The sequence below is a fragment of the Agelaius phoeniceus genome, chromosome 11, assembly GCF_051311805.1.
Source record: "Agelaius phoeniceus isolate bAgePho1 chromosome 11, bAgePho1.hap1, whole genome shotgun sequence".
In the NCBI taxonomy this organism is placed as follows: Eukaryota; Metazoa; Chordata; class Aves; order Passeriformes; family Icteridae; genus Agelaius; species Agelaius phoeniceus.
Window position 1 is genome coordinate 3,688,918 of NC_135275.1, and position 23,810 is coordinate 3,712,727.

The 23,810-nt window shown below is 50.7% G+C and overlaps 2 protein-coding genes across 3 annotated transcripts in view; both read left to right on the plus strand.

Annotated features, from left to right (window-relative positions):
• The window catches only part of LOC143695044 (uncharacterized), a 37,266-nt gene extending 24,639 nt beyond the window's left edge, over positions 1–12,627 (plus strand). Inside the window, exons 5-7 of the mRNA XM_077184778.1 lie at positions 10,933–11,037; positions 11,679–11,853; positions 12,384–12,627. Coding sequence (XP_077040893.1) covers positions 10,933–11,037; positions 11,679–11,853; positions 12,384–12,627 — 524 coding nt within the window. The remainder of the gene's footprint in view (positions 1–10,932; positions 11,038–11,678; positions 11,854–12,383) is intronic.
• A 1,604-nt stretch (positions 12,628–14,231) lies between these two features.
• The window catches only part of LOC129125109 (EF-hand and coiled-coil domain-containing protein 1-like), a 40,809-nt gene continuing 31,230 nt past the window's right edge, over positions 14,232–23,810 (plus strand). Inside the window, exons 1-2 of one of the 2 annotated variants that reach the window (XM_077184595.1) lie at positions 14,232–15,008; positions 16,289–16,695. In XM_077184595.1, coding sequence (XP_077040710.1) covers positions 14,373–15,008; positions 16,289–16,695 — 1,043 coding nt within the window. In that variant the 5' untranslated portion in view covers positions 14,232–14,372. The remainder of the gene's footprint in view (positions 15,009–16,288; positions 16,696–23,810) is intronic. The other variant, XM_054640361.2, reaches the window with a different exon arrangement.

A 23,810-nucleotide genomic window follows, 5' to 3' on the forward strand; every position in this document is an offset into this window, starting at 1 on the left:
AGCTGATGCCCAATGCCTTCCTGCAGAGGCTGGGCAGAAGCTGCAGCCAGGCCAGGCTGGGAAACAGCCCTGCAGGGCGTGGAAGCAGCAGCGGGGCAGCCAGGCTGCCATGGATCCCTTCCCGCTGTGCTGGGCACGGCGTGTCCAGATGTGCAGCCAAAGGCCCCGGCTGCTGAGCCCCAGGACAAGGCTGAGGGAATGCACCTTGTCCTGCCTGAAGCATTTTCTTCAGTATTCGCTGCATGATTTTGCATGGCTCATGGGGTTTCTTGTGTCCTGTAGCTTTGTTCTTTCCCATTGGAGGACCTTAGAGCAACATAGTTCCATTTCCCATGAATGGATGCCACAAAAGCAGGGCTCAGCCTGTGGGGTCAGCAGGGACACACTGCTCACCCCTGTGATGGGAGCTGGGCTTGTGTGCAGCAACCAGGAAAGGAGCTGGAGAAGTCCTCTCTGGAGACACTCCTGTAACTCAACAGCCACAGAAGCTTCTGTCATCTCTGCTCAGCTGCACGGGCATCACTGAGCCGCAGGAGTGGTGAGGGCATCGTGCAGAGAGGGGGAGAACTCCCATGGGCCCTGGGGCTGGCCCTGTTTTCTCTCCAGGGGTGTTGCACAGGGCAGGGAAGGAGGGTGAAGAGTGACCAGGAGCCAGCCCAGAGCTCCCCAGGCCCCTGTGCAGCTTTGGCCTTGTCCATTCACATCTGGCTCTCATGGCCTTACCCGACTCCCCTGCAGGGCCCAGTTTCCAAAGGCAGAGGGGGATCCCAGCACACCATGGAAATGGGCTTGGATGTTTGCTCCCCTCTAAATGAGCATGCTAGGAAGGTTTCTCCAGCAGCTTGGCTCCATGAGGACTTCCAGCCTCTTAAGCCTCCTGCAGGTATGTTGTCAATGTTCCCCTCAGAGAATAATCATTGACAACCTGGCAGGAACCAGGTGACAGAAGCTTCTGTGGCTGTTGGGTTACAGGAGTGTCTGCAGGAAGGCCTTTTCAGGCTCCTTTCCTGGTTGCTGCTCACAAGCCCAGCTCCCATCGCAGTGGTGAGTAGTGTGTCCCCGCTGACCCCACAGGCTGAGCCCTGCTTCTGTGGGATCCATTCCTGGGAAACAGAAATACTTCTGTAGTATATGATAGAGATAATTCAGGCTATTAATGTATAAAATATTCTAAGATCCAAACTATGTCTTTGACCCCTTTGGCAGGGAGCAGTGTCTCATTAATATTCATCTAGTTCCCAGAGAACATTTAGATAACATCTGGTTCTTTAATGTAAGAATGGACACTTCCAGAGTTATAATCACCGGCTTCCCTGGGTCGCCAGGACCACCTAAGATTGATTATCACTTTGAAGATTATATCTACCACGATGATTGGCGGGCGCCACCCTGTTACATGTGAATGCCGGCTTCCATGAAGTTCCCTGACAACATCTAGACACCTGGATTGGACTTTGGTCTACCTCTGCACATGTAAAACCCCTGTTCTGCATGTGAAGAGACACAAAGGAACATTCAGTCATTGGAGCGGTGTGGCCAGTAGAGCACGCCCAGGCTAGGTGACCAGCCCGTCTCCAGCCGATGGGGCACTTCCCCAACTCGACGTCAGGTACCACGCCTAAGGCAATAAACTGCCTTGTGGACGTTGGCCGCTGAAACTCCAACACGCAGGAGAAAGAAGAGGCGTCTCTCAGTCTCTAGGTGCAATCGGGTTTATTAGGCCCCAGAGGGACCAAACATCCCCAACGAGTCCCGAGGCTGAGAGCCCCGAGGAGGGGAAAACCTCGGTTTATAAGGAAAGTGGGAGGGGAGGGTGCTAACAAATCAGGAGCGAGAAGGGAAGGATACATTGAAGATTGACATAATGACAAAACCAATCATACATAACTAAGGGAGGGGCCCCGGTCCCTAAGCCAATCTCCCGACAACCTGGCCAGAAGTTTCTGGAAAAAGAGGCAGGGGTGACGAGTGAAAGACAGGCAACCGAGGGTGGAGAACTAAAAGGATACATACCGCAACTATGGAAACTGGGGAGGGGTTCGGAGATTGACATTTACCTGAATCGGGACAGGACCCTTTAGCATAACAATGGGGGAGAACAGAACAAACCCAAAACAAACAGCAACAGGTCATCTCTGCCTCGGGCAGAATATTAGAGGTCCGGGCGCCCAAAGGTCCACTGCAATGTCGGCTACCCACCCGACCCGTCTTGAAACACAGACCAAGGAGTCTAGCACGTGTGCCAGTCGGGCCCTTGTCGAAAGCCTGCAGCGCAATGAAGGTGAGGGCTGGCGGCGCCGGCTGAGGTGGGATCCCGGGGCGCGGGTCACGCCTGGCAGCCCCGGGCGCACCACCGGCCCGTCTCGCCCGCCGACCCCTCGCGGGGCCGGGCAGGTGGAGCGTGAGCGTCCGTGCTGGGACCCGAAAGATGGTGAACTATGCCTGGGCAGGGCAAAGCCAGAGGAAACTCTGGTGGAGGTCCGTAGCGGCCCTGACGTGCAAATCGGTCGTCCCACCCGGGTCTGGGGGCGAAAGACTCATCGAACCACCTAGTAGCTGGTCCCCTCCAAACTTTCCCTCAGGATAGCAATGGGCACTCGGCAATGGGCAGTTTTACCCAAGAAAGCGAATGAACTTGCTGCTCGAGGAAGCTTTTCTGAACAGGGGAGACTGACATTCGGGGGTCAGATCTGTGTGTTCACCCAGCGCCGAACCAGGGCTCGACGCTGACCCTTGGCTGTGGTGTTTTTTGATTATTGAAAATCGGTCTCACTGACAAAGTAAAAAATCATTGCTAAATTTTCTTAGAAGTTTGGCTCTCGATTTGATCATTTATAACACTTCTCTTAAGGCCCCCTGGGAAAGAAGAACAAACCTTTAGGAGCTAATAAGTCCCTGAAGGAATCCCAACATCTGGAACGAAAACGGAATAATGTGGACAGCCAGCGTGGTGGGTGCATTTCCCTCAGCCTTGTCCTGGGGCTCAGCAGCCGGGGGCTTTGGCTGCACATCTGGACACGCCGTGCCCCAAACAGTGGGAAGGGATCCATGGCAGCCTGGCTGCCCCGCTGCTGCTTCCACGCCCAGCAGGGCTGTTTCCCAGCCTGGCCTGGCTGCAGTTTTTCCCAGCTGCAAGAAAAAGTACTTTTTTTTAATATGTTGTTTGGTAGGTTTGCTGGTTCTTTGTGGGTTTTTTATCTGTCTTTGAAAGCAGCCCCTCGAATGTTAATGCACACAAAAAGTGGTTTCTAAAGGGCTGGCGTGGCAAAAAACCTGCCAATTTTGTCATGAAAGCCAGAGACAGCTCCCCTTGGGCTGCAGCTGGAAGGCTTGGAAATGTGTTCCAGAAACTCATGATAGGACAGAGTCTAATTAGCACAATTTAATGTCATTGTAATATGTGGTATAAGATAATTCATGCTTATGTAAAATATACATTTAAAAAAAGGTGTGAATAAAATTGTGTCTGTAACAAAAATGTTTAAATCCTGAAACAACAGACAGTTAAGGCATAGACTGCCACACAAAGTTGCGAAACTCCAGATGGCAGCAAGGGAAGAGAACCTACTTAGCAAGCGAAAGGATGTTGCTAGTATGGAGATGAGCCATTCCCTGGACTATCCAGAAAACACCAAAAAGCGATGAATACTTGGTAAGTATCTTCAAACATGACAGCAATCCAGGTACCCCTAACTCAGTATCAGCATTCATCACTTCCCAGAAAAAGCATTGACCAGCCCTGCACAGAAAAAGGAGACTGCATGCATATGTGAAGCAAGGGAAAGGATAGAGGAACCTCTGCCTCAGGCGGAAAAAACTGTATAAAACCTGCCCAACAGAGATGACCTTCGTGAATGGAGGGGATCCCATGCGATAGAGGTTGGATCAGGGTTCACCCATCACCAATACCGGGCTTGACGCTGTCCCTTTGATTGTGGCTGAGACCATATTTCGGTCCCGAAAATAAAAAATTAACATTTTTATTATTGATTTGGCCTTTTCATTTATTACCGATATCATCATGAAGTGCAAGATGTAAGTTATCCAATAAAATAATCCAAGTATTTAAATGCCAAGCAGCGGGAAAGGGCTGTGCATTGGAATGACAGGAAACAGACACAGAGGCATGATGGACAAGTTTCCCAGCCCAAGCAGACCAGAAGCACTGGGAGCACAAAGGGACACAGCCAGGAGGCCCAGCAGCTCCTTGCTGAGGGCCCATTTCATGCAAGAGCCAGCCCCGTTGCACGGCCCTGGCTGTAAATGTCTTGGGCTGCAGCACAGGGCCAGGGTGGAGCTCAGCAGCCTCATCAGAGCCCAGGGCCGCGGCCCTTCCCTGCCGGGGCCGAGCCTGGCCCAGCCCGGCCCGGCCTGAGCAGCCCGGCCTGGCCCCAGGGGATGGGCTCCGCCTGCCCACTGTGCCCACAGACCGGGCCCAAGGCTTTGCAAGAGGCTTTCTGCCAGCTTTGCAAAACCTCGACCGAGTGACCCTTTGCTGTGCTGAGAAGAGTAAAACACCCCCTCAAATGTAACCCCGCTGCACACCTCATGAGGGATCCCTGCACACCTTAGGAGAGGCCAGCAATGCTCCTTTGTGCTTCATGTGGGATCCCTGCACCCCTCAGCAGGGACCCCAAAATATCCCTGTGTGTCTCATGAGCTCCAGGCCCAGATGATGCCAGGGAAGGGAATGTGCCCTCAGCCCAGGCACGCTCAGCATGGGCTCCCCCAGCCCTCGGGGCCCCGCCGCTGCTCACAGCAGCCCCTGCCTGGCTCCTGGCTGCCCACACCGTGCCCATCCACGGCTGCTCCTGGCCATGGAGCTCAGCCTGTGCTGCTGCTGGGTGCGCTTTGCTGCTGCTACCACCCGGACACTGGGCTGCCAGCTCCATCTCTTTATTGCAACACAAGAGCTGATTCGGGAAGTGCTGCAGTGCCGATTTCTTCAGCCCGACTGGCTGCCAACACCAACACCCAGAGTTGGCCGCCCCCAGCAAACTGTCAGCTCTGGGCTTTGGCTGTAGGGCACAGCTGCTTGACAGCACGGGTGGACTGCCTTGGGGGTAGGGACAAGGAATAGGGAGACGTATTCTGTAGGTTTAGTCCCTGCAGAGTCAGCGACACAAAGACACTGAATTAAAGGCATACACCGATTCCTAAACTGAAGAGGTCCCTGGGGAGGATACAGTCTTTAGCCAATTGGGACAAACTGAGGGTGGAACACAAGGCGGGGAATACAATGTTTAAACCAATAGAGGATTACAGGGGAGGAGGACAACTTAAACAATCCAATAGGGTTACAAAGGATACCAAATGTATAGGGAAGTTTCTAGAGAAAGGGGCAGGCTTGGGGAGGGATTGACATTCAATGGGAGGCGGAACAGGGAACAAAAGGGCAGGTCTTTGGGGAGATGGACAACTAGGGCAAAACCAACAATGCAGGGGGGATAGGAGCAACCCATTTCTAATAAAATATAGTATAACAATACCAAATAAGGGGGAGTTATCAAACTGACTATTAGGACCAAAACACAGTCAAAAACAGGCAACGCAACCGGGAAGCTCGCAGTCAGGGCTCTTTTGAGCACTTCCAAATCCTTTCCTGGCATCAGTAGAAGGCCAAACTTGCCCTTATCACACAAGCAAACAGAGTGTTCCCCAACAGCAACCCATTCTGAGCTCCTCTGAAAAATGCGTATTTTATGATTGGCTTTTTGTAAATATAGTTGCCACAGGACATCAAAGTCTTTCACCGAGAAAGAATTTATTGCTCTCCTATCAGAAGAAACTAACTTCTTCCTGCCTCGCTCAGCCCTCACGAAGCCGGTTAGGATTAAGAGGGAGAAGTTGACGATGACCAGACAGAATCCTGTGTTTGAATTGAATTTATGCATCATGTATGAGATGTATGAATATGCAATTGGTTATTGTTTTTAAGGGTTAATCCTCCGTTAACATATGTTCTTTTTCGGGCTCATGCTGCCCAGAAAATAGGTACCCAGATGACCGTAACTCTTTCTTTCTACTGTCTCCTATTGTCCTAATCCAAATTGTCCAAAATTTTTATCACTCTAATGATATCGCTATTTTTATAACCATGGTCTCACTATTTAAATATTTAAAATATGAAAAACAAGTGATTGCCATTTTTCGCACCCCTTCTGGGAATCAGGAGCATGTGCTGTGGTTCCAGCTGCACCTGTGGGAGCAATGGGCAGCGTGAGCCCGTGCTGTGCTGCACTGCTGAGCTGGCAGCATGGTGCATGCGGGCAGGACGTTCTCCCTTTCCCCCAGAGCTGGGGCCTGCAGGCACCTTGCCGCCCCTTGGCACAGGCTGTGCCACCCAACAAAGCCCAGCAGGCTGGGAGGGGAGCCCGGGGGCAGCGCAGCTGCTTGGGCAGTCGCTGCTTGGAGGGACATGGGCCAAACCCATCCCTGAGCAGCCACTGCCAGCCCTGGCCCTCCCTGCCCCATGACAGCTCCCCGAGCCCCAGGGAACTGACTGACAAAAAGTCTACAGCCAGCAAAGACATTGTCCCAGTGATTGTGTGATGCTCTTCTTCCCTGCAATTGGTCCCAGAAACATCCCTCACACTGCTGTAAATGCCCACACATGGGCTGAGCAGCCCCTACGCTTTTCCAGTCTGCTCTCAGAAATTTTGCAACAAATCCACCAGTAAATTCCAGGTTTCCTCTGTGAATTGCACACTGCAGTTTCCTCCATTTTTTCCCAATACCTGGACGTTCCTGTATATAGTAATGGTCTTGAGGATCTCTGATTCTTTTCAGCAATTCTTTTGTATTGAGACAGATGAAACAGCCTTATTTGTTTTAGTATTGGCAGGTCTGTTTTTTTTCTTAGCATGATGGTTTACTTATTATCTACATGAAAACTTATTTTTATTTATGTTTTTTTTGTTCCCCAATTATTTGACAATCTGTCGTTCACATCTTAGTCAATGTTCCATATACAAACAATTTTGACTCTCTTTTTATAGGAATAGAAAGATCTCAGAAAGCTGTCTTTTTAATTTTGATGACACTCTTTCTCCCCCTTCCCAGCTTTTACAGTGATCCTTTTTGAAACATCCCTGACGATAGGTAGAGTTACTTGGGAAATGCTTGGTTTACCTTGCGAATGGATTATTACTTTTAGTGCTATAAACCTACATTGCTTCAAGCTTCACAGCCACAGTCCTGATTTGTGGCTCAAGGCATGGATGCCTGTCTGAATTAAAACAATGTTTGTGAGGCAGCTGAAGAGCTAAGACCTCAGAGACTGAAATTCCTGGGAGGAGGAGGAGGAGGAAGAAAGGATAAAATCGTGTTTCAAAGGCTGTTTTGTCACTTCTAGTATGACAGAAGTATGGTAGACTACACGTGTCTCTTCAAGTGTCATTTAATTCCAGAACAACTCTCTACAGTGCCAGACACCAGGACAAATTACTCAAAACTTTGCCTCTCAATGCATCAGGTTTAATTCTAGTGAGAGGTAGGCCTTAATTCCAGTCCGATTAGAGCGAATCCACAAAGCAATCTTGCCACTGTGTGAATAGCAAGAAGAATTTGCTTGTGAACAGATGAATATGTCCCACTCAACCATGAACAAAATTTGCCTTGACTTGGAAGCAAGCAGAAAAGGAGCAATGCAGTATTTGGGTTTCATCCAGTGATAAATGGGGCAAGAAGCGTTAACAACTTACCTGTTTTACAGAACACAAGTACTGATACAGCCAAAAATGCACCCACATGAAGGGATCTTCAGGACATTCCTTTATTTCTTAACCAGGAATGGGCAGCCAAATGCTGGCATTTATCTGAACTGGAAGTCGTGTTCCTCTCCTCTTTCTTCAAGAGCACACTGTCTGTTATTTGCAGACTTCACTGCCCAGCCCATGAATCCTCTCAGGGCCAATTGCTAAATGACACAACTACCAAAATACAGGTGCCACATCATCACCCCAGCACTAATCCAGCACTGCTTTGATGATGCACAGGAGCACAGAATGGCTTGGCTTGGAAGGGACATTTAAAGGCCATCTAGTCCAATGCCCTGCAGTGAGCAGGGAGACCTTTAAGTAGATCAGGCTGCTCAGAGCATGAGCTTGAATGTCTGCAGGGATGGATATTCACCTCTCTGGGCAACCTGTGCCAGGCTTTCAAAACCTCCAGTGAAAAAAATGGGTTTCTTTTGTCTGGTGTGAATCAACCGTCTTTTAGATTAAAGCCATTCGCCCTCGTTCTGCTCACAGAAGGTTCTATTAAAGTTCTGTCCCATCTCTTTTACAAGCCCCCTTAAGGTACTAAAGGCAGCAATCAGGTCTCCCTGGAGTCTGCTCTCTGCCAGGCTGAACACCGCCCGCTCTCCCAGCCTGTCTCCAAAGCAGAAGGGCTCCAGCCCTCAGAGCATTTTGTCCCTCCTCTGGACCAGATCCAACAGGACCATGTCCTTCCTGTGTGGGGAACCCAGGGCTGGATGCAGTACTCTGTCATGGTAGAGACGGAGACAAAACAAAGCAACACACTCCGTTTCCAGAAGGCTTCAAACCCTGTTTTTATTCTAGCATGCATGCTTGTTCTACATTCTTACAAAGCTCCTAAATTTACACTTTACTCACTGGTCACGAGAGACAAGCAAAATGCTTCTTGGAATAGGCAGTTGCAAGTTTCACTTATTTATTCTGCTTTCCTTCTTGGTTTCTATGTCAACAACCTTGGTAGGGAATTCTTTCAGGGGTAAACATGGATCCTCTTGTCAAACTTCTCAATGGCTCCCAGAGGTCTCTGTAAAACCTCTTCCACAGTACTCCAGGTGGGGTCTCACCAGAGCAGAGGGCTGGAATCACCTCCTTCAAGCTGCTGGGCACTCTCCTTTGGATGCACATGGCTGGCTCATGTGCAGCCTCTCATCTAGCAGCACCCCCAAGTCCTTCTTGGCAGGGCTGCTCTCCATCCCTTCATGGCCCAGCCTGTGAGATCAGCGGGGCTGGGACTGTGTCACAGCCCTTGGACACAGCAGCTGGGCAGGATGAGCTCCCTCCCAAAGAAGGCAGATCCCACTCCCCACACAACTCCACCCTGGCCATGAGGTCACTGCAGGCTCTGAGGTCACAGAAGTGCCAGAGCCCCATGGTTGCACAGCAGCAGGAGGAGCGAGCAGTCAGTCCTTGAGCACAACTGTTGCGGCAGCAGCGGCGGTGGCAGCAGTGGTGCTGGCATTGGGACAGCGGTGTCAGGACAGCGGTGACAGCAAGAGCTGCGGGACTGGCAGAGGGCAAGGCACCATGGCCCTTGCTCTGCACCTCTTCCTCCTGCTCCTCCTGGCCGTGGCCCTGCCTGCCAGGGCTGCCCAGGCTGCTCCGCTGCAAGCGCGGCGAGCAGGTGAGCCGGCAGCCTGGCTCCCCTTTGCCGGGACAGCGCTCCCTGCTCCCTGGGAAGCGCTGGGGATGGTTTTCCCCAGGCCTTTAGGGAGGGTTTCTTCTGGGGGAGGGAGAGAGCCCCCATGGGCCCTGGGCAGCCCCTGTTTCCTCTCCAGGGATGTGTCACAGGGCCTGCAAAGAGGGTGGAGAGTGACCAGGAGCCAGCCCAGAGCTTCCCAGGCCCCTGTACAGCTTTGGCCTTGTCCATTGACATCTGGCTCCCACGGCCTTACCCGCCCCAATTGCAGTGCCCAGTTCCCATAGGCAGAGGGGGATCCCAGCACACCATGGAAAAGTTCTGATCTTTGCTCTCTTCTAGACTGGGACCAGAACATGGCTTATATGGAAAAGCTGGTGAATGACAGTATGAAGAATCCAGGGCATGGTGGAGGCAAGTTCTCTGTGTACTTTTCCTGCCAGAATAATCAGTGTCCATGTGGCAAGGGCTCACTCTTGAGGCCTGTCCCTTAACATAATCTCAGGGTTTGGAAATCTTGCCCTGCTCCCTTCTGTGATCCCACAGCATCACTGTCAGTGGGAGGAAGGAGCATTTAGCTGTCCATCCTCCTCCCATGGGCAATGGCCGTGTCTCCTTCCGTCCGCTCTGTGCGGCCACGGAGAAGAGCAGAGAGGGAAGGGGCTGGGCCCAGGGCTGTGCCCCGAGGCTGAGCCTTTCTCAGCTCCTTTGCCGGCCCCAGGGAGCCTGAGCTGCTCCTGTTGACACTGCCAAGCCCTGGCCCTGCCTGGGGCTGGGTTTAGAGCTGCTGGCAGCTCCAGGGAGTCCTTTCTGCCCCAACTGCCCCACAAGGGGCCCCTTCCATCCCAGTGTGGGGCCACTGCAGGCACGAGGTCCCCCTGGCCCTGCTCCTGGGTGGAAGGCAGAGCCGAGGGAGTGCCTTGGAGGGCACCAATCACCCAGGTGCCCTCACTGCCACTCAGCCCTGAAGGAGAAATGGAACTTTCCATTCAGGTCCTTTTAGATGGAACAGCCAAGACAGATCACAGAAGAAATCCTTGGAGGCAGCCAAACATCTGGACCAGATGCTGAGTGACCTGGAGAGGCGCCGTGGTGGGTGCATTTCCCTCAGCCTTGTCCTGGGGCTCAGCAGCCGGGGGCTTTGGCTGCACATCTGGACACGCCGTGCCCGGCACAGCAGGAAGGGATCCATGGCAGCCTGGCTGCCCCGCTGCTGCTTCCACGCCCTGCGGGGCTGTTTCCCAGCCTGGCCTGGCTGCAGCTTCTCCCCAGCCTCTGCAGGAAGGCATTGGGCATCAGCTGACAGGCAGCCCAAACTGCACCACAGGCCATGCACACCCTGAGATCCCCTGCAATTTCCCAGTCTCCAGGCAGATCAGGTGTAGGGGCTTTTTTGGTGAGGGAGGGCCCTGGCCCAGCCCCTATAACCTGGCCTTATCCTTATCCTTATCCATGACTTGACAAGTATTGTCTCCTGAAGTTGCCACCTCCTGGAGTGTTTCCATTTGAAGCATTTGTCCTTTTTCCTTTCTCAAGCGATGGAGCAAAAATCCATGCAGATGGGGCCATATCCTATAGGAAGCAATGGCTTTGTGCCAGACTCTGATGCAGGAAAGCCAGAGATGCCAGACATGGGCACAGGTACAGGAGGCAATTGCTGTGCCATTCTCATCCCTTGGCGGGGCTGTGTGGCAGCAGCTCTTCCCCCATGGCCTGCCCTTGCATGGCCCGGCAGCAGCCAAAGCTGGAGGTGCCTCTGGAGGCTTGGAGGCCTCTGGAGCTCGTTCACAGCCCCGGGGAAAGGGGACTCGTGCACCAACGTCCCTCCCGCTGCAGCTGCTCCGGAGCCGGCCCTGAGTGCCCAGAGGCCCAAGGCACAGGAGCAGCCCCGAGTGGGAGCCCTGCCGCGAGCCCAGGGCCAGAGCCAGCCTTGGCTCCCGACTGGGCAGGGGCTGCACTGGGTCCTGACAGGGCCTGACTCTGTGCCCTGGGGCTGGGGGAGCTGTCATGGGGCAGGGAGGGCCAGGGCTGGCAGTGGCTGCTCAGGGATGGGTTTGGCCCGTGTCCCTCCAAGCAGCGACTGCCCAAGCAGCTGTGCTGCCCCCGGGCTCCCCTCCCGGCCTGCTGGGCTTTGTTGGGTGGCACAGCCTGTGCCAAGGGGCGGCAAGGTGCCTGCAGGCCCCAGCTCTGGGGGAAAGGGAGAACGTCCTGCCCGCATGCACCGTGCTGCCAGCTCAGCAGTGCAGCACAGCACGGGCTCACACTCCCCTTTGCTCCCACAGAAGCGCTTGGCAAGTCAGACACAAACGCCCAGAACCCACGGAACACCCCAAGAATTATCTGCCCCCAGGATGTGCGCAGGTCCTGCATGATAGGCACGGTAGTGACACTGTTCACTGTGCCAATTTCCATGGTGCTGTGCTTTGTTGGGTTCCAGTGGTGGAAGGGAAAGAAACGGTAAGTTGTACTTATCTCTACCCTCCAGCTTCTTTAAAGGCTGCACTTAGTCAGACAACATTCAGGAATCAGAGAGGCTGCAGTGGACTTGTGGCCAGTCCATGGTTGTCCAGAGAACTCTGTTGAGGGTTCTGCTGCTGCCCAGTGCTTTCATTGGCCTCTTAATTGCTGGGCCTTGTCCTGGGGGCCCCGCTGGGGCTGCAGCCAGTGCTGGCTCCCACTGAGGCTGCCTGGCCCAGAGCAGCCCCAGGGGCACAGGGCAGAGGCAAAGCAAGGTGGGGAGGAGAAAGAGCAGGGACGAGATTGCCCTTGAAAGGCAGAGGCGCTCTGGGGCCCGCTCCTGGCCAGGGAGCCTGCCCAGAGCTGTCCCCTGCTGGCCGGGGCCTTGAGGGACAGCTGTGCAGCTGGGCCAAGCTGCGCCAGCAGCTCCAGCCGTGCTGGGGAGCCTTGCCAGCTCTGGGCCCTGCTGTGCACGAGGCTCCCTGTGTGCCACTGGCAGCTCGGGCCTCAGCCACCTCCTCTCTCCACAGTCGCGCTGCTGCCGCTCCAGCAACCCGGCCGAGAAGGCGTGCCTCTCCCTCGCCCCCAGAGAGCCCAGAGACCGTCAGCTTTGACAGCTCTCACGCGAGGCCTCGGCAGCAGCTGTTGCCCAAGAAAGCAGAGCACCAGCCCTCCGTGCCTCCCCCACGGCCCCCCAGCCCGGCCGTGAAGCGGAAGCCTTCCGAGATCCCCCCACCTCCTCCCCTCCCGAGCCCGCCACCCTGGTCCAGCTAGGACTGCAACTGGGCCAGCCACGCAGGGCTTGGCCCACCAACAGCTTGGGCACCTGCTCTGCTCTACAATTAGCACGTGTTACCTATGGGCAACAGCCAGAGTCAGTTTTCATACTCTTGGGCCTTCAACAGGAAGGGCTGAAGATCCTTCCCATGCCCTTTCTCATCCTTTACCACTTTGATTTTCATACAGTTGGGAGCTGGTTGCATCTCTTAAAGACTTTATCAGCACTGCATGCTTTAGCTTACCTGTCAGGGAAAAAAAAATAAAAAAAATTCTTCAGTTTAGATTTCCTTTTTAGTGTGGCTTGGCCTCTCACATTTTGAGCAATTAATTTTCCATAGTACTTCTTCCCTTTTCCTCACTATCCATAAAAAGTTCATCTGGACATAAAAATCACCAGAATTACTGAGATTTACCTCAAAGCCCAGAGGGGAATCTAGCACAGAATATTCTCCCTGTGTACTGCACAACAAGAAAGATTCAGAGGAAAATACAGTGGCAGCTGAGGCTCGTGGACCTCCCAGAATACTGAGCCTGTAGAGGAGGCAGACAGCCCTGGCAGTGGCTGAGGGGACTTTTCCTCACAGACTCCTCTGAAAGTGTGTCACTCTAGGAGGGGAAAGCCTTTAAACCTATGCCTTACCTTCCTCCTGTGCTAAAATGTAAGGCTCCTCCTGAGCTACAAACAATTCTCCATTCCTCAACAAAGCTACTCATGTTCTTGACTTCTCTTAAAGAGCAAAAGCAAATGTGCTCATCAGAAATTTCTCATCAAAGCCTGTTTGCAGAGAAACCCCACCATATGTGAGAAAATAGTTCTTAGCATCAGTGCACTCAAAAGAAAGGCAACCCTGAACTGAGCAGCGCTTTAAGTCAACTGGAATTCTCTTTCCTCACCTATCAGTTGGATTTGCTCCTTTTTTGTCCTAGAGAGAACATTAGAACAATTTGCTCTTGACAGGATTCCTTGGATGGCTCCCAAACTGGTGGCTGCTCACCACGCCTTGCCTGGGCTCTCAAAGCAGCCTGTTAGCAGCACCTGACTTTGCCACCCTGTTCAGCCCTTGGACACGGCTGGTGCCACGGTCCCGTCGGGTGCCACAGTCCCCTCCTGGCTCGTGGCATGTCCCTGCTGGTGGAGGAGCCCTGCTCGGTGCTGCTGCCTGCGTTCAGCAACGCCAGTCCTACTCCCCAGCCAAAGAGAGACTAAAGTCACTGCTTTGGGCAGCTCATGTGAACGAGTTTAACGCTTACTCACCTCTATCCCAGATCTCTTAAAAACCACCCAGCAAGACCATAAAGTCACCTCATCTGCAGAGGTGAGCGGGTCTGAGCGAACAGAAGGTCGGCTTTCACGCACATTGGGGTTTTAATTTAGTGGAGGCACGGACTCGGTTCACAAGCCTGACTTGTCAAAGTGGATTGTACGATGTTATTGTGTTGCTTGTGCTAAAGAGAAAGCGGAAGGGAGAAATGAGTTAAGAAATGAGAAACACACTTGGGGCGCAGGCTTGGCAGACCAACGGAGCAGGGTGGCACCCGGCCGCTTTGCCGGAATCCCTTTTCGTGCGGGACAAAGGCGGACGCGGCTCCGCTGCGGGGCGAGCCGGGCGCTCGGCGAGCGGCGCTGGAGCGGCGGCGGCCCCGCCCCGCCCGTCCCGCCCCGCCGCGGGCCGGGGCCGAGCGCTCGGCCGGGCGGGAGCTCAGGATGCTCGGGCAGCACCGCGGGCCGGGCGGGCGCGATGGAGCCGGCTGAGGGCTGGGACCCCTACGGGCGGCCGGCCCGGCGCACGCAGTGGCTGGTCAGCGCCCTCGCCTACCACTACGGGCTGGACCGCGGCGTGGAGAACGAGATCGTCGTGCTGGCCACCGGCCTGGACCAGTACCTGCAGGAGATCTTCCACCACTTGGACTGCGACGGTTCGGGCCGCATCCCCGGCGAGGACTTCCGCACGCTGTGCCAGGTGCTGGGGCTGGAGGAGGCGGCGGAGCCCGAGGAGTGCACGGGGCTGTGGGACGGGCTCTCGGCCGAGCTCACCTTCCGCCAGTTCCACGCGCGGCTCTGCGGCCACTTCAGCACCCGCGCGGGGCCGCGGCTGCCGCTGGGCCGGGAGAGCGAGCACATCGAGACCCAGATCCGCCTGCGCAGCCCCCGACGCCGCCGCCGCACCGACCCCGCCGGCCGCGGAGCCGCGGGCAGCGCCGAGCGGCGGCCGCCGGGGCCCTGCTCCCGAGAGTGCTGCGAGGAGATCGTGGCGCTGGAGCGGGCCGAGGACCGCATCGCCACGCTGGAGGAGGAGAACGGCAGCCTGCGGGAGCTGGTGGAGGACATGCGCGCCGCCCTGCAGAGCAGCGATGCGCGGTGCCTGGCGCTGCAGGTGAGTCCGGGCCGGCCTCTGCACCGGCCTCCCGGGGGCGGCTCGGCTGCCCCGAGTGCTTCAGGAGAGATGCTGCTCCCGGAGAGTCTGTGTTTGTAACCCCTCCACTGCCAGACTGAGACCGAAGCTGCTCCTTCATCCTCGGCATTAACTTTTTAGCAAAGCTTAGTTACAGGGAGGCCTTAAGGAGAAATGTATGGCACCGGTCTACCATTAAATATAGCTGTGATGAGCACTCCTGTTAAAAGTGTAGGGGAGTTCACCTTAACAAACCCACGCGTACAATGCTGCTGCTTCTACTGCATGTGCAGTCAGCATGTGCTGATACCACATGCTGGATGTGCACCAGTGCAGGGTTTTTCCTGAAGTGAGAAAGAACTTTTGGATTGCCACCTGCACAAGCACAAGCAGTGTCTCAGTCAGAAGTGCCTATAGGAAATATTAGAAGGATGTTTTCCTCAGAGTGTGGTCACGAGAGTTCAGAGTTGGAGCCAGTTCTGCAGGCAGGCTGATGAATAGTCTGGGGCTCCTCTGCACAGCCCCATTAATTCCAGGGCTGGATTCTGCTGGTTCTGCCGTACTGGCTCGAGTGACACACATACACACTTAACAGCAGTTCAATTCCTCTGGCATGAAATAGCTTGGAACAGGCAGAGCAGGGAAGGGCAGCATGGACCCATTGTGCTGGCAGGGCTCACCAGGTGTGATTTGATACTAACACAGCACTCCCAGAACTCTGCTCCACCTGTGACACTTCCACCTGCAGTAGATGACTGTTGCCTTCACAATGTCCAGCAAGGTAGGTCAGAGACATTTTTACCATTTTCATCTAAAAAAGGCAAAGGAAATCAGCAGCAAACACAAAGTCACCACTCAGAGGTCCCAGGAAGAATGAAGATGACTAGGAGTAGAGCTCCAGAACACCCCCAGCTGCTCCCTGCTCTTTACCCTGAACACAACTTCATTGGAAATATCTTTTTCAGCACACTGTCTGACTCCTGAATACAGACCCATAATAATGACATGAAAGCTACACAGAAACTTGTGCAATAACATAAGAAGGGTGTAGTTTGAAAATTAAATGCATAGCTAGGTATTAAAAACAACTTTCCAGAGATTGTTTCCTTCTCTCTGTATTTGGCAAAGGTCAAGTAGCTTTAGTTGCTGATCAACTCTATGGGATTGAAAAAAAACCAAACCAACAAAGCACAATCCAACCACTTTCAGTCTTCATTAAAACCCATCAATTTCTCCCTGCTTTGTGCTCCTGGTCATTACAGGTGGGACTGCGGAAGAGCCATGCCAGCCATACAGGAGAAGGACCCTGCTTCATAGGGAGGAAGAGACCATTAACTCAGAAGCACTCCCAGACCAAGTGCCTCCAAGATGTCCTGGAGGAAATGGAGCTCATGCGGAGCTCCAGGGATGGGCAGATTGAAGAAGCCATCAGGTTCAGCCAGGAGCTGGAGAAGGAGCTGAAGAGCTCTCAGGAAGCTCTGGTCAGCCTGGAAGATTGCAACCGTAACCTGAAGAGGGAGCAGGCAGAGATGAGGAGGAAGGTGGAAGAGGCCAGACACGCTGTCCTGAACAGTCTTGGCAAAGTGAAGGAGCTGGAAGTGAGAGCTAAGGAGGTGCCACATCTGCAGATACACATCCAGCAGCTGGAATCACAACTGCAGCACTACAGGTAGGTTGGAGTCTGACAAAAAGTGCCTATAAAATCACAGTCTTGGGGCACAAGTGAGTTTGAGAATCTCTGGTTGGGGCTTATTAGATGTCTCCAGAGGGAAATTAGAAGCTGCTCATCCATTTTCTTGGTAGGGTCTTTAGGAGATCTGGGAGTCTTCCAGGCCAGTCTGGGTGCTGATCTACAGAGAGCTGAAGATACTCCTCAGACACACAACAGCTGAACTCAGCATAGTAATGCTTCAGGAAAGCCCCAGCACAAATTGCTGACAGTCCTTCAAAAACCATTTCCAACACACTTTTTTTGCTGCCTTTCCTGGTCCTTAGGTCCCATCCCAAGCCAGCTGTAATCAGATGGCTGACTCTCCATTCTATATAAAAGCTCTTCAGCCTGTCCTAGGAGTTGGGGAAAAGCACATAAGGACAACTTCTGGCCAGTGGTTTGAAACTTGCTGTGACTTCATTGCTTCTCCACTGAGAGAACAGGTAATAGAGGAGAAAAGCTGAAACATTCCTAAACCCACAAAATAACAGAGTGGGAATCTCAAACAAAAAACATCAGCCAACTAAACCCCACTTTTGTAATAGCATAAACAAATCCCTCCAGAAGTCAGAGAGTTGGTCACAAATTTAATAGTCCACTGCTTTTGTTGCTTCTTATCTCAGACCAAACGTGGACTCACCGGTGGGTATTAAGTGTTAGTCATTTCTGCCCAAGTTTCAGACTGACCTATGGAATAAAATCTAGTTTATATTTTCACTGACCCAAAGCAAAACCAGTATTTCTAGACATATTTTTGCTTAGACTACTAAATCTAGTATTTTAATAAATTGCATCTTCTGAAGTCCTTGCCTCTTCCTAAACTCACACTTCCTCTGTTTGCTTTTAAGAAAAATTCATAGTTATTTGAGGCATCCTAGCTATTGTAGTGTTTTATGAAGTGAGGAAATTCTAAAATTAACCATTTTATCCAGTGTCTTTCTGTCAGCATTGTGTATGTTAACACATGCATAGTTGCAGAAGATCAAAGAAAATAGAAGCATTTCTAAACATCTATAGGATATAAAAAGCACTGCGAGGGCACGTAACGTTCAAGGTGACTGTCAGGGGTCTCTGGATGAATGACACAACTCCTGGTGCTAAAAGGGATCGCACAGCTTGTCAGGGCTGTCACCTTCTCCTTGGCATGAGCCCCAAAGATTTAAGATGGATTTTTGTCCTATGGAATTGCTTTTCCAAAGTATGATGAAGGATAAAAAAGATCACCTTGAAACAGGTTAAAGGCAATAAACAATGTCCACTGGCCTTGCAGAGCAGGAACTTCATGGGTTGCATCAAAACAAAGACTGTGAGCTTAGAAATGTAAATTATATGTTCCTTGTAAGATAACGTTCATTTGTAATACTTCTTTTTAAGTTGCATGCTAATTTAAAGTGAGTGTCAAGCTCAGGAATGGTGCTGGACTGACCATTTGGGAACTACACCCCTTTTTTAGCCCTGTAGCACATTTAGCAGAGGCCCAGGCCAGCTTCCACCCTTTGAGATTCTCTGTTGGCCACAAAGCACCTGCACCTCCCCATCCAGTGAAACAGCTCTCGGTGTAAAGAGTTTAACTTAGAGGTGCATAATGATAATTGGGACTTGCATGCCTGGGCTCATATTCCATAACACATGGAATCCCATCACTCCACGTGTTCCCAGAGTGGCACAGAGGTGGTGAATAAGCAGTGCAGAGCTGTGTGTTAGGCTGGGGAAAGGGTTCAGCAGCAGCTCTGCCCCACACAGCCTTGGCTGTCCCAGCTTGTCCCACTCCCTCTGCTGGCTCACACTGGTGCTCAGGCAGCCCAAAGGCCTCCTGCTCCGAGAGAATCACCTTCTCCTGACGTGCAGGAGCCCCCATCCATGGGTGTGGCTCGGGTGAGCTGCTGGGAGTGCTTGGCGAGGGGAAGAGATGGGTTGGCTGAGGCGTGGAGAGGGAGGGACAGCTGGGAATCCACAGGGTTCTGTCTGTCACTTGGCAAGAGCGTCACTTGTCCTGTGGCTTAAGTCAGGTTGTGTTTCAGTTTGTGTCACTTGCCCTGTTGGTTTAAGCCTGGCTGTGTTTCAGTTGCTGTTACCTGTACTGTTTAAGTCTGCCTGTGTTTCAGTCACCTTTCCAGTGAGCAGTTTTCTCCCCTGCCAGCTGCCACCCAGAGTTTGTCAGCAGGGTCTGGATTTGGCAAGAGCTAATGCTGCAAGGTAGTGCTAGAGAGGAATGGGGAGAATTTGAGTGTTTTGCAGAAGGCACTGACAATTGCAGATATCTCTCCTGAGAATTCACCCTAACTGGCTTGCTGAGCCACAGGTTTCCTCCAGCTAAAGTCCAGTTTCTTCCAGAGAGGATCATGTTCAAGAACGAGTCCAATCTATGAGCTTTGCACACTGCTCCTGTTTATAGTTTCATATTTATCAAGGAAATGCTTTCTTCTTTTAGGTTCAGATTTTAAAAGCTCTTTTAGCATCTAAATCCCTCTTCTAGACCTTCATCTAAAACCTACTTGCAATCACTTAGATCTGAAATCCCAACCATGACCTTAAGTTATGATCCCTAATGCAGGAAACAACAGTTTGTATTTAGTCAAGAAAGTGTTTAAGTACCTGCAAGTGATTAAATGTTGTCCTAAACTGGAGTGTGTAATTATAATCACCTATTCCTGATTTCATATTCCAGATTCATATTCCTGCAATCTGTATGACTTGAACATGAACTTTTTCTGCGTGCACAGGTTCCTGTGCCAGGGTTTGAACTGCCCCTGTGACATCACTGGCTTCCTAAACCAGCCTAGTTGACCAAATAGTTCATAATTCTTTTCTTCAGGTGCCCATCCTGATCTTCCTACTCTGATGAATGTCTCAGGTTTCTGTCTGGACTATCTTTCAGTTTTTCTTTTTGAATCCCCGTCAAGTTAGTGAGTCAGCTCAACTTTAAGGGTAAATCTCAATAAATTCTTTCCTGGAAAGCTTGAGTTCAGTTCAATTCATAGGAAAAAGCCATCACAAGAAATTGTATACTTACCATTGGTATTGTATCAAAAGGGTGTAATTGCCAGTGCCTGATGACAGGAGAGTTTAGGAAGTCAGGCAAGTCCCATTTGTATGCAGTGCCCAGGGAGCTATTCCCAGAGGACAAATCATTAACCACTATTCCCTAAACTCCCTTTTTTCCCCCACTAAGTTCAGATGCAGCAGAAGGTGACACCATCCACGTATTCTAATAAAATCTCATGATTTCTAAGCATTATTTCTAAAAATACCGCACATTAAAATATTACTACAGTAAAAATGTCACATCTACTGCTTCTTTCAGCCATTGAGCCATTTGCTCTGTCAGAAAAGGAAATTGGATTGGTTTGACATGAAATTGTTCTTGCCAAATATGAGTTGGCTTTGTTTTCTATACTAGATTGGAGGTGGCTTAGAAATTGATTACCTAATAAAGTGTCCATATTCTTTTTCTCTTTAAGAGCACTGGAGGGATTAGAATGATTTAACAAGCATGGTTCTGATCCCAGTGTAAGGAATAAAAGGAAAGATCATTTAGAATTGAAATAAACTTCATAATAGAGATGCTGACAGAGGGTTTATGTTGCTGCATTAGTCAGCAGCACAGTAATTACATAGGTCACTGAAGGAGGTCATAAAATACCAAAAATGCTTCCCATATGCATGGTCTGTCTCCCAAATTACTTAATTATCCTTCAGCATTTCTATGTGTTAATGAGTAGGAATCCTTTTGGCATGGAATGCAGAGAAGATTGTTTCAGCCTCTCATATTTTCCTGTAAATATGATGACTGAGGCCTCTAGTATAATTTTCTCCATTTATTTATTTCATCAGTGTCAATTTTTCTAAAAATTATGCTTTAGGTTATTTTATCCTGGAAGCAGTTCAGTTTTTGTTCTCTTTCAGGAGGCAGTGCCATGATCTTTTCAGTAATTTCTCAGGTTATCATTCACTCTGTAAAATATAACAAGATGGACCAAACAAGTCCAAATCAATAATCCAAGAACAGGAGAGAAATCTGGAAATATTCCTTACAGAATCAGCTCAATTAAGTGTAGGGGAAAAAAAGCCCTAGGAAGGAAGCACTCATACACAATAAAAGGTGTGTATAGTAGGTTATTTCCAGTCAGAATGATAATGGTTTATATTTAGGCAGCCTAGAACTGTTCTTCTAGTTAAAAAATTAGATGTAAAGAAAATTTGGACAATTTTTGCCTGACTATTGTCATCAATACCAGCTCCTTGCTCTTGTGAGATGAGGGGCATCTTGGCAATTTTTTCCAGGCGGCACAAAATTTGAGAGGAGGCTGTGGGTGTGCATGTGCTGGACAGATGTGCAGGTGAGAAAGAAATCCTTGGACAGGAGCAGGGAGCAGGGACTGATGGCACTCAGGAACACTGAGCTCAGAGAGTGAAATGAAATGTTAAATTTGCAGAGCCTCATCTGCGAAAACACTCAGATTCTTCTGGATGAACTGATGTCATCTCATTTTATTTTCTAACTTTGCCTGGAGCTGATACTCTTTTCTGCTAAAGAGTAAGAAGTTTTGTATTACAGAGAAGTCTGCCAAAAACCACAGAGCTTCAAGGTTTGGAAGAAGTTAGCTGTAGCAGGTGAATATATTCCCATCACACAAAGCTTAGACTACTTGTCATAAAAGAATCATAAGCTAAGTAAGCAAACCAGATTACTCTCATTGGGGACACTTTAAAGCAGCATTTTGATTTCACAAAAGGGGATAATGGAAGGTATTGTTATTTATGGTAGAGAGAACTGTGCAGGGCCATTTAAATAGATTAATTTGGCAGTGTAGAAAATGTTTAGCATCTCTTTCAGTGGAAGGGCTACTTTTATTTCAAATGCAAGAGTCTTTCAAAGCTTTCCATAATAATAATAGCAAAGCCTTGACTTCAAATCCAGTCACATAATTGCAAGTTGATTTATCCCGAAGGAGCTGCAACATTAACCCCTGGTGTGCTGCAACAGTGGAAGTGTAGCCACTTCCCTGCCTTTTTCCATGCTGGGTTCTTGTTTACAGTGTTTATTCTGGGGAGGCTTTCCCTGGCTTCTCCCTAAATCCTCCTTTTATCTGCCTGGCCGTGTTTGCTGTGTGGGAGTGAATGGGTGGCGGCTCAGTGGCAGTGCCACACACAGGGACACCAGCCTGTCCCCTTGTGACTGTGTTCACAGGGGTCCCAGGATGAGGGAAGAGATGAGGATCTGACTCCATGTTTCAGAAGGCTGATTTATTATTTTATGATATATATTATTTATGATATATATCATAAAATATGATATATTATATATGATATATATTATTTATGATATATATTATAATATATATATTATTAAAACTATACTAAAAGAATAGAAGAAAGGATTTCATCAGAAGGCTGGCTAAGAATAGAAAAAGAAGAATGATAACAAAGGCTTGTGGCTCAGAGAGTCCGAGCCAGCTGGGCTGTGATTGGCCATTAATTAGAAACAACCCCCTGAGCCCAACCCCAGATGCACCTGTTGCATTCCACAGCAGCAGATAACCATTGTTTGCATTTTGTTCCTGAGGCCTCTCAGCTTCTCAGGAGGAAAAATCCTAAGGAAAGGATTTTCCATAAAAGATGTCTGTGACATCCCCTCCTGGCTGCGTTTGCTGGCCCTGCTGGAGCTGTCCCCCTGCTCATCCCTTCCTGGGGATGGAGGGGTGGCAGTGCCCTGCCAGCCCTGCTGCAGCACGGGGACAGAGCCACAGCCCAGCTGGTTCTGTCACCCGTCCCCAGCTGCCTTGCACAGCTGCCTCCCCCAGCCTTCTGTGCGTGATTTACATCGTGCTCACCCCTCCTACACCTGAGGGATTCGTTTTTGCCAAGGGGATGAGCAGTCAGTGTTTCTGCAGCTTTTCTTCCCTGAATTAGGCCTGGAAGTTCAGGCAGAGTTTGGTGACAGCTGTGCATATCCCTCCTCCATTTGCCACCCTGACTTTGTACAGTCCCCCCAGTGCTCCACTCACAGCACCAGCTTCCTGGGTGATCAACAGATTACCCATCTTGTCCTATCCCCTGCCAAAAAAGGACTGATTTCACACACAATCATTGCTTTAAAGAAAATACTTCCTCCCCTACCCCTTTCAAACCCAAACCCTGGAGTCCCCATGAGAGGCTGTGACCCTCAGAAAGCAGAGCTCCCAGTCCAGAGTCACTGGTTTGGGGTTACAGCAAGAACCAGCACCAGCCATGGTCCTGGATCCTAACCAGCCCCCAGGCACCCTGTAAATCCCCTCGTGTTCCTCAGCCCACTGCCAGGAGCAGAGGCACTCAGGGGTAGCCTGTCAAGCAGCATTTAAACCTGCCTGGACTCCCAGGAGGCTGGGGCTGAGCTAATAAATGGCACTGATGTGAGGAAATACAGGGCAGGCAACTCCTGCACTGCAGTGACACAAGGCAGTTACTCAGCAGCCCTGCAAATATTTGTTCTGTTTGGGACTCCTGCTGAATCACTGCCCATGTTTGCTGTGCTGTCCCCTTCCCTTCATCCTCCTGGGCATCCTTTCAACTTTGTCAGTGTCTCATCTGCCTGCTTAGCAGCATGATTAAAATCCAGACTGATATTTGCCTCTCTCATGCCTGGCTGGGGTTATCCTCCTTGTGGTACTCAGCACGTTTCCCTGGACCTGCCTGAGAATCTGAACCTCAGCTATTCAGAACTGCAGCCCATGAAAAAACCTAGAGAAAACTGCAGTCACATCCCAAGGAAAGTGAAAAAAAAAAAGAAAAAAAAACTAGAAAAGAATGTCCTGCACTATAAGTAAAACTTGGGTTCAATGGATCTTACAGATTCATGTCCTGAGATAATCCCAGACTGGAAATTCAAAGACTGAGGTTGTGGTGGTGAGAAGGAGCTGGTCATTGTATCTGCTTCAGTCCTTTATTACAGAAAAGAGATATCCAGGTATACCTAATTCCACCTCCCCTATGGCAGGGAATCTTTAAGACCACCTAAAGATCTAAAGATTAACTTTAAGGCCCCTTCCAACCCAAAGCACTCTCTAATTCTATGCTATTTTCACAATTCCAGA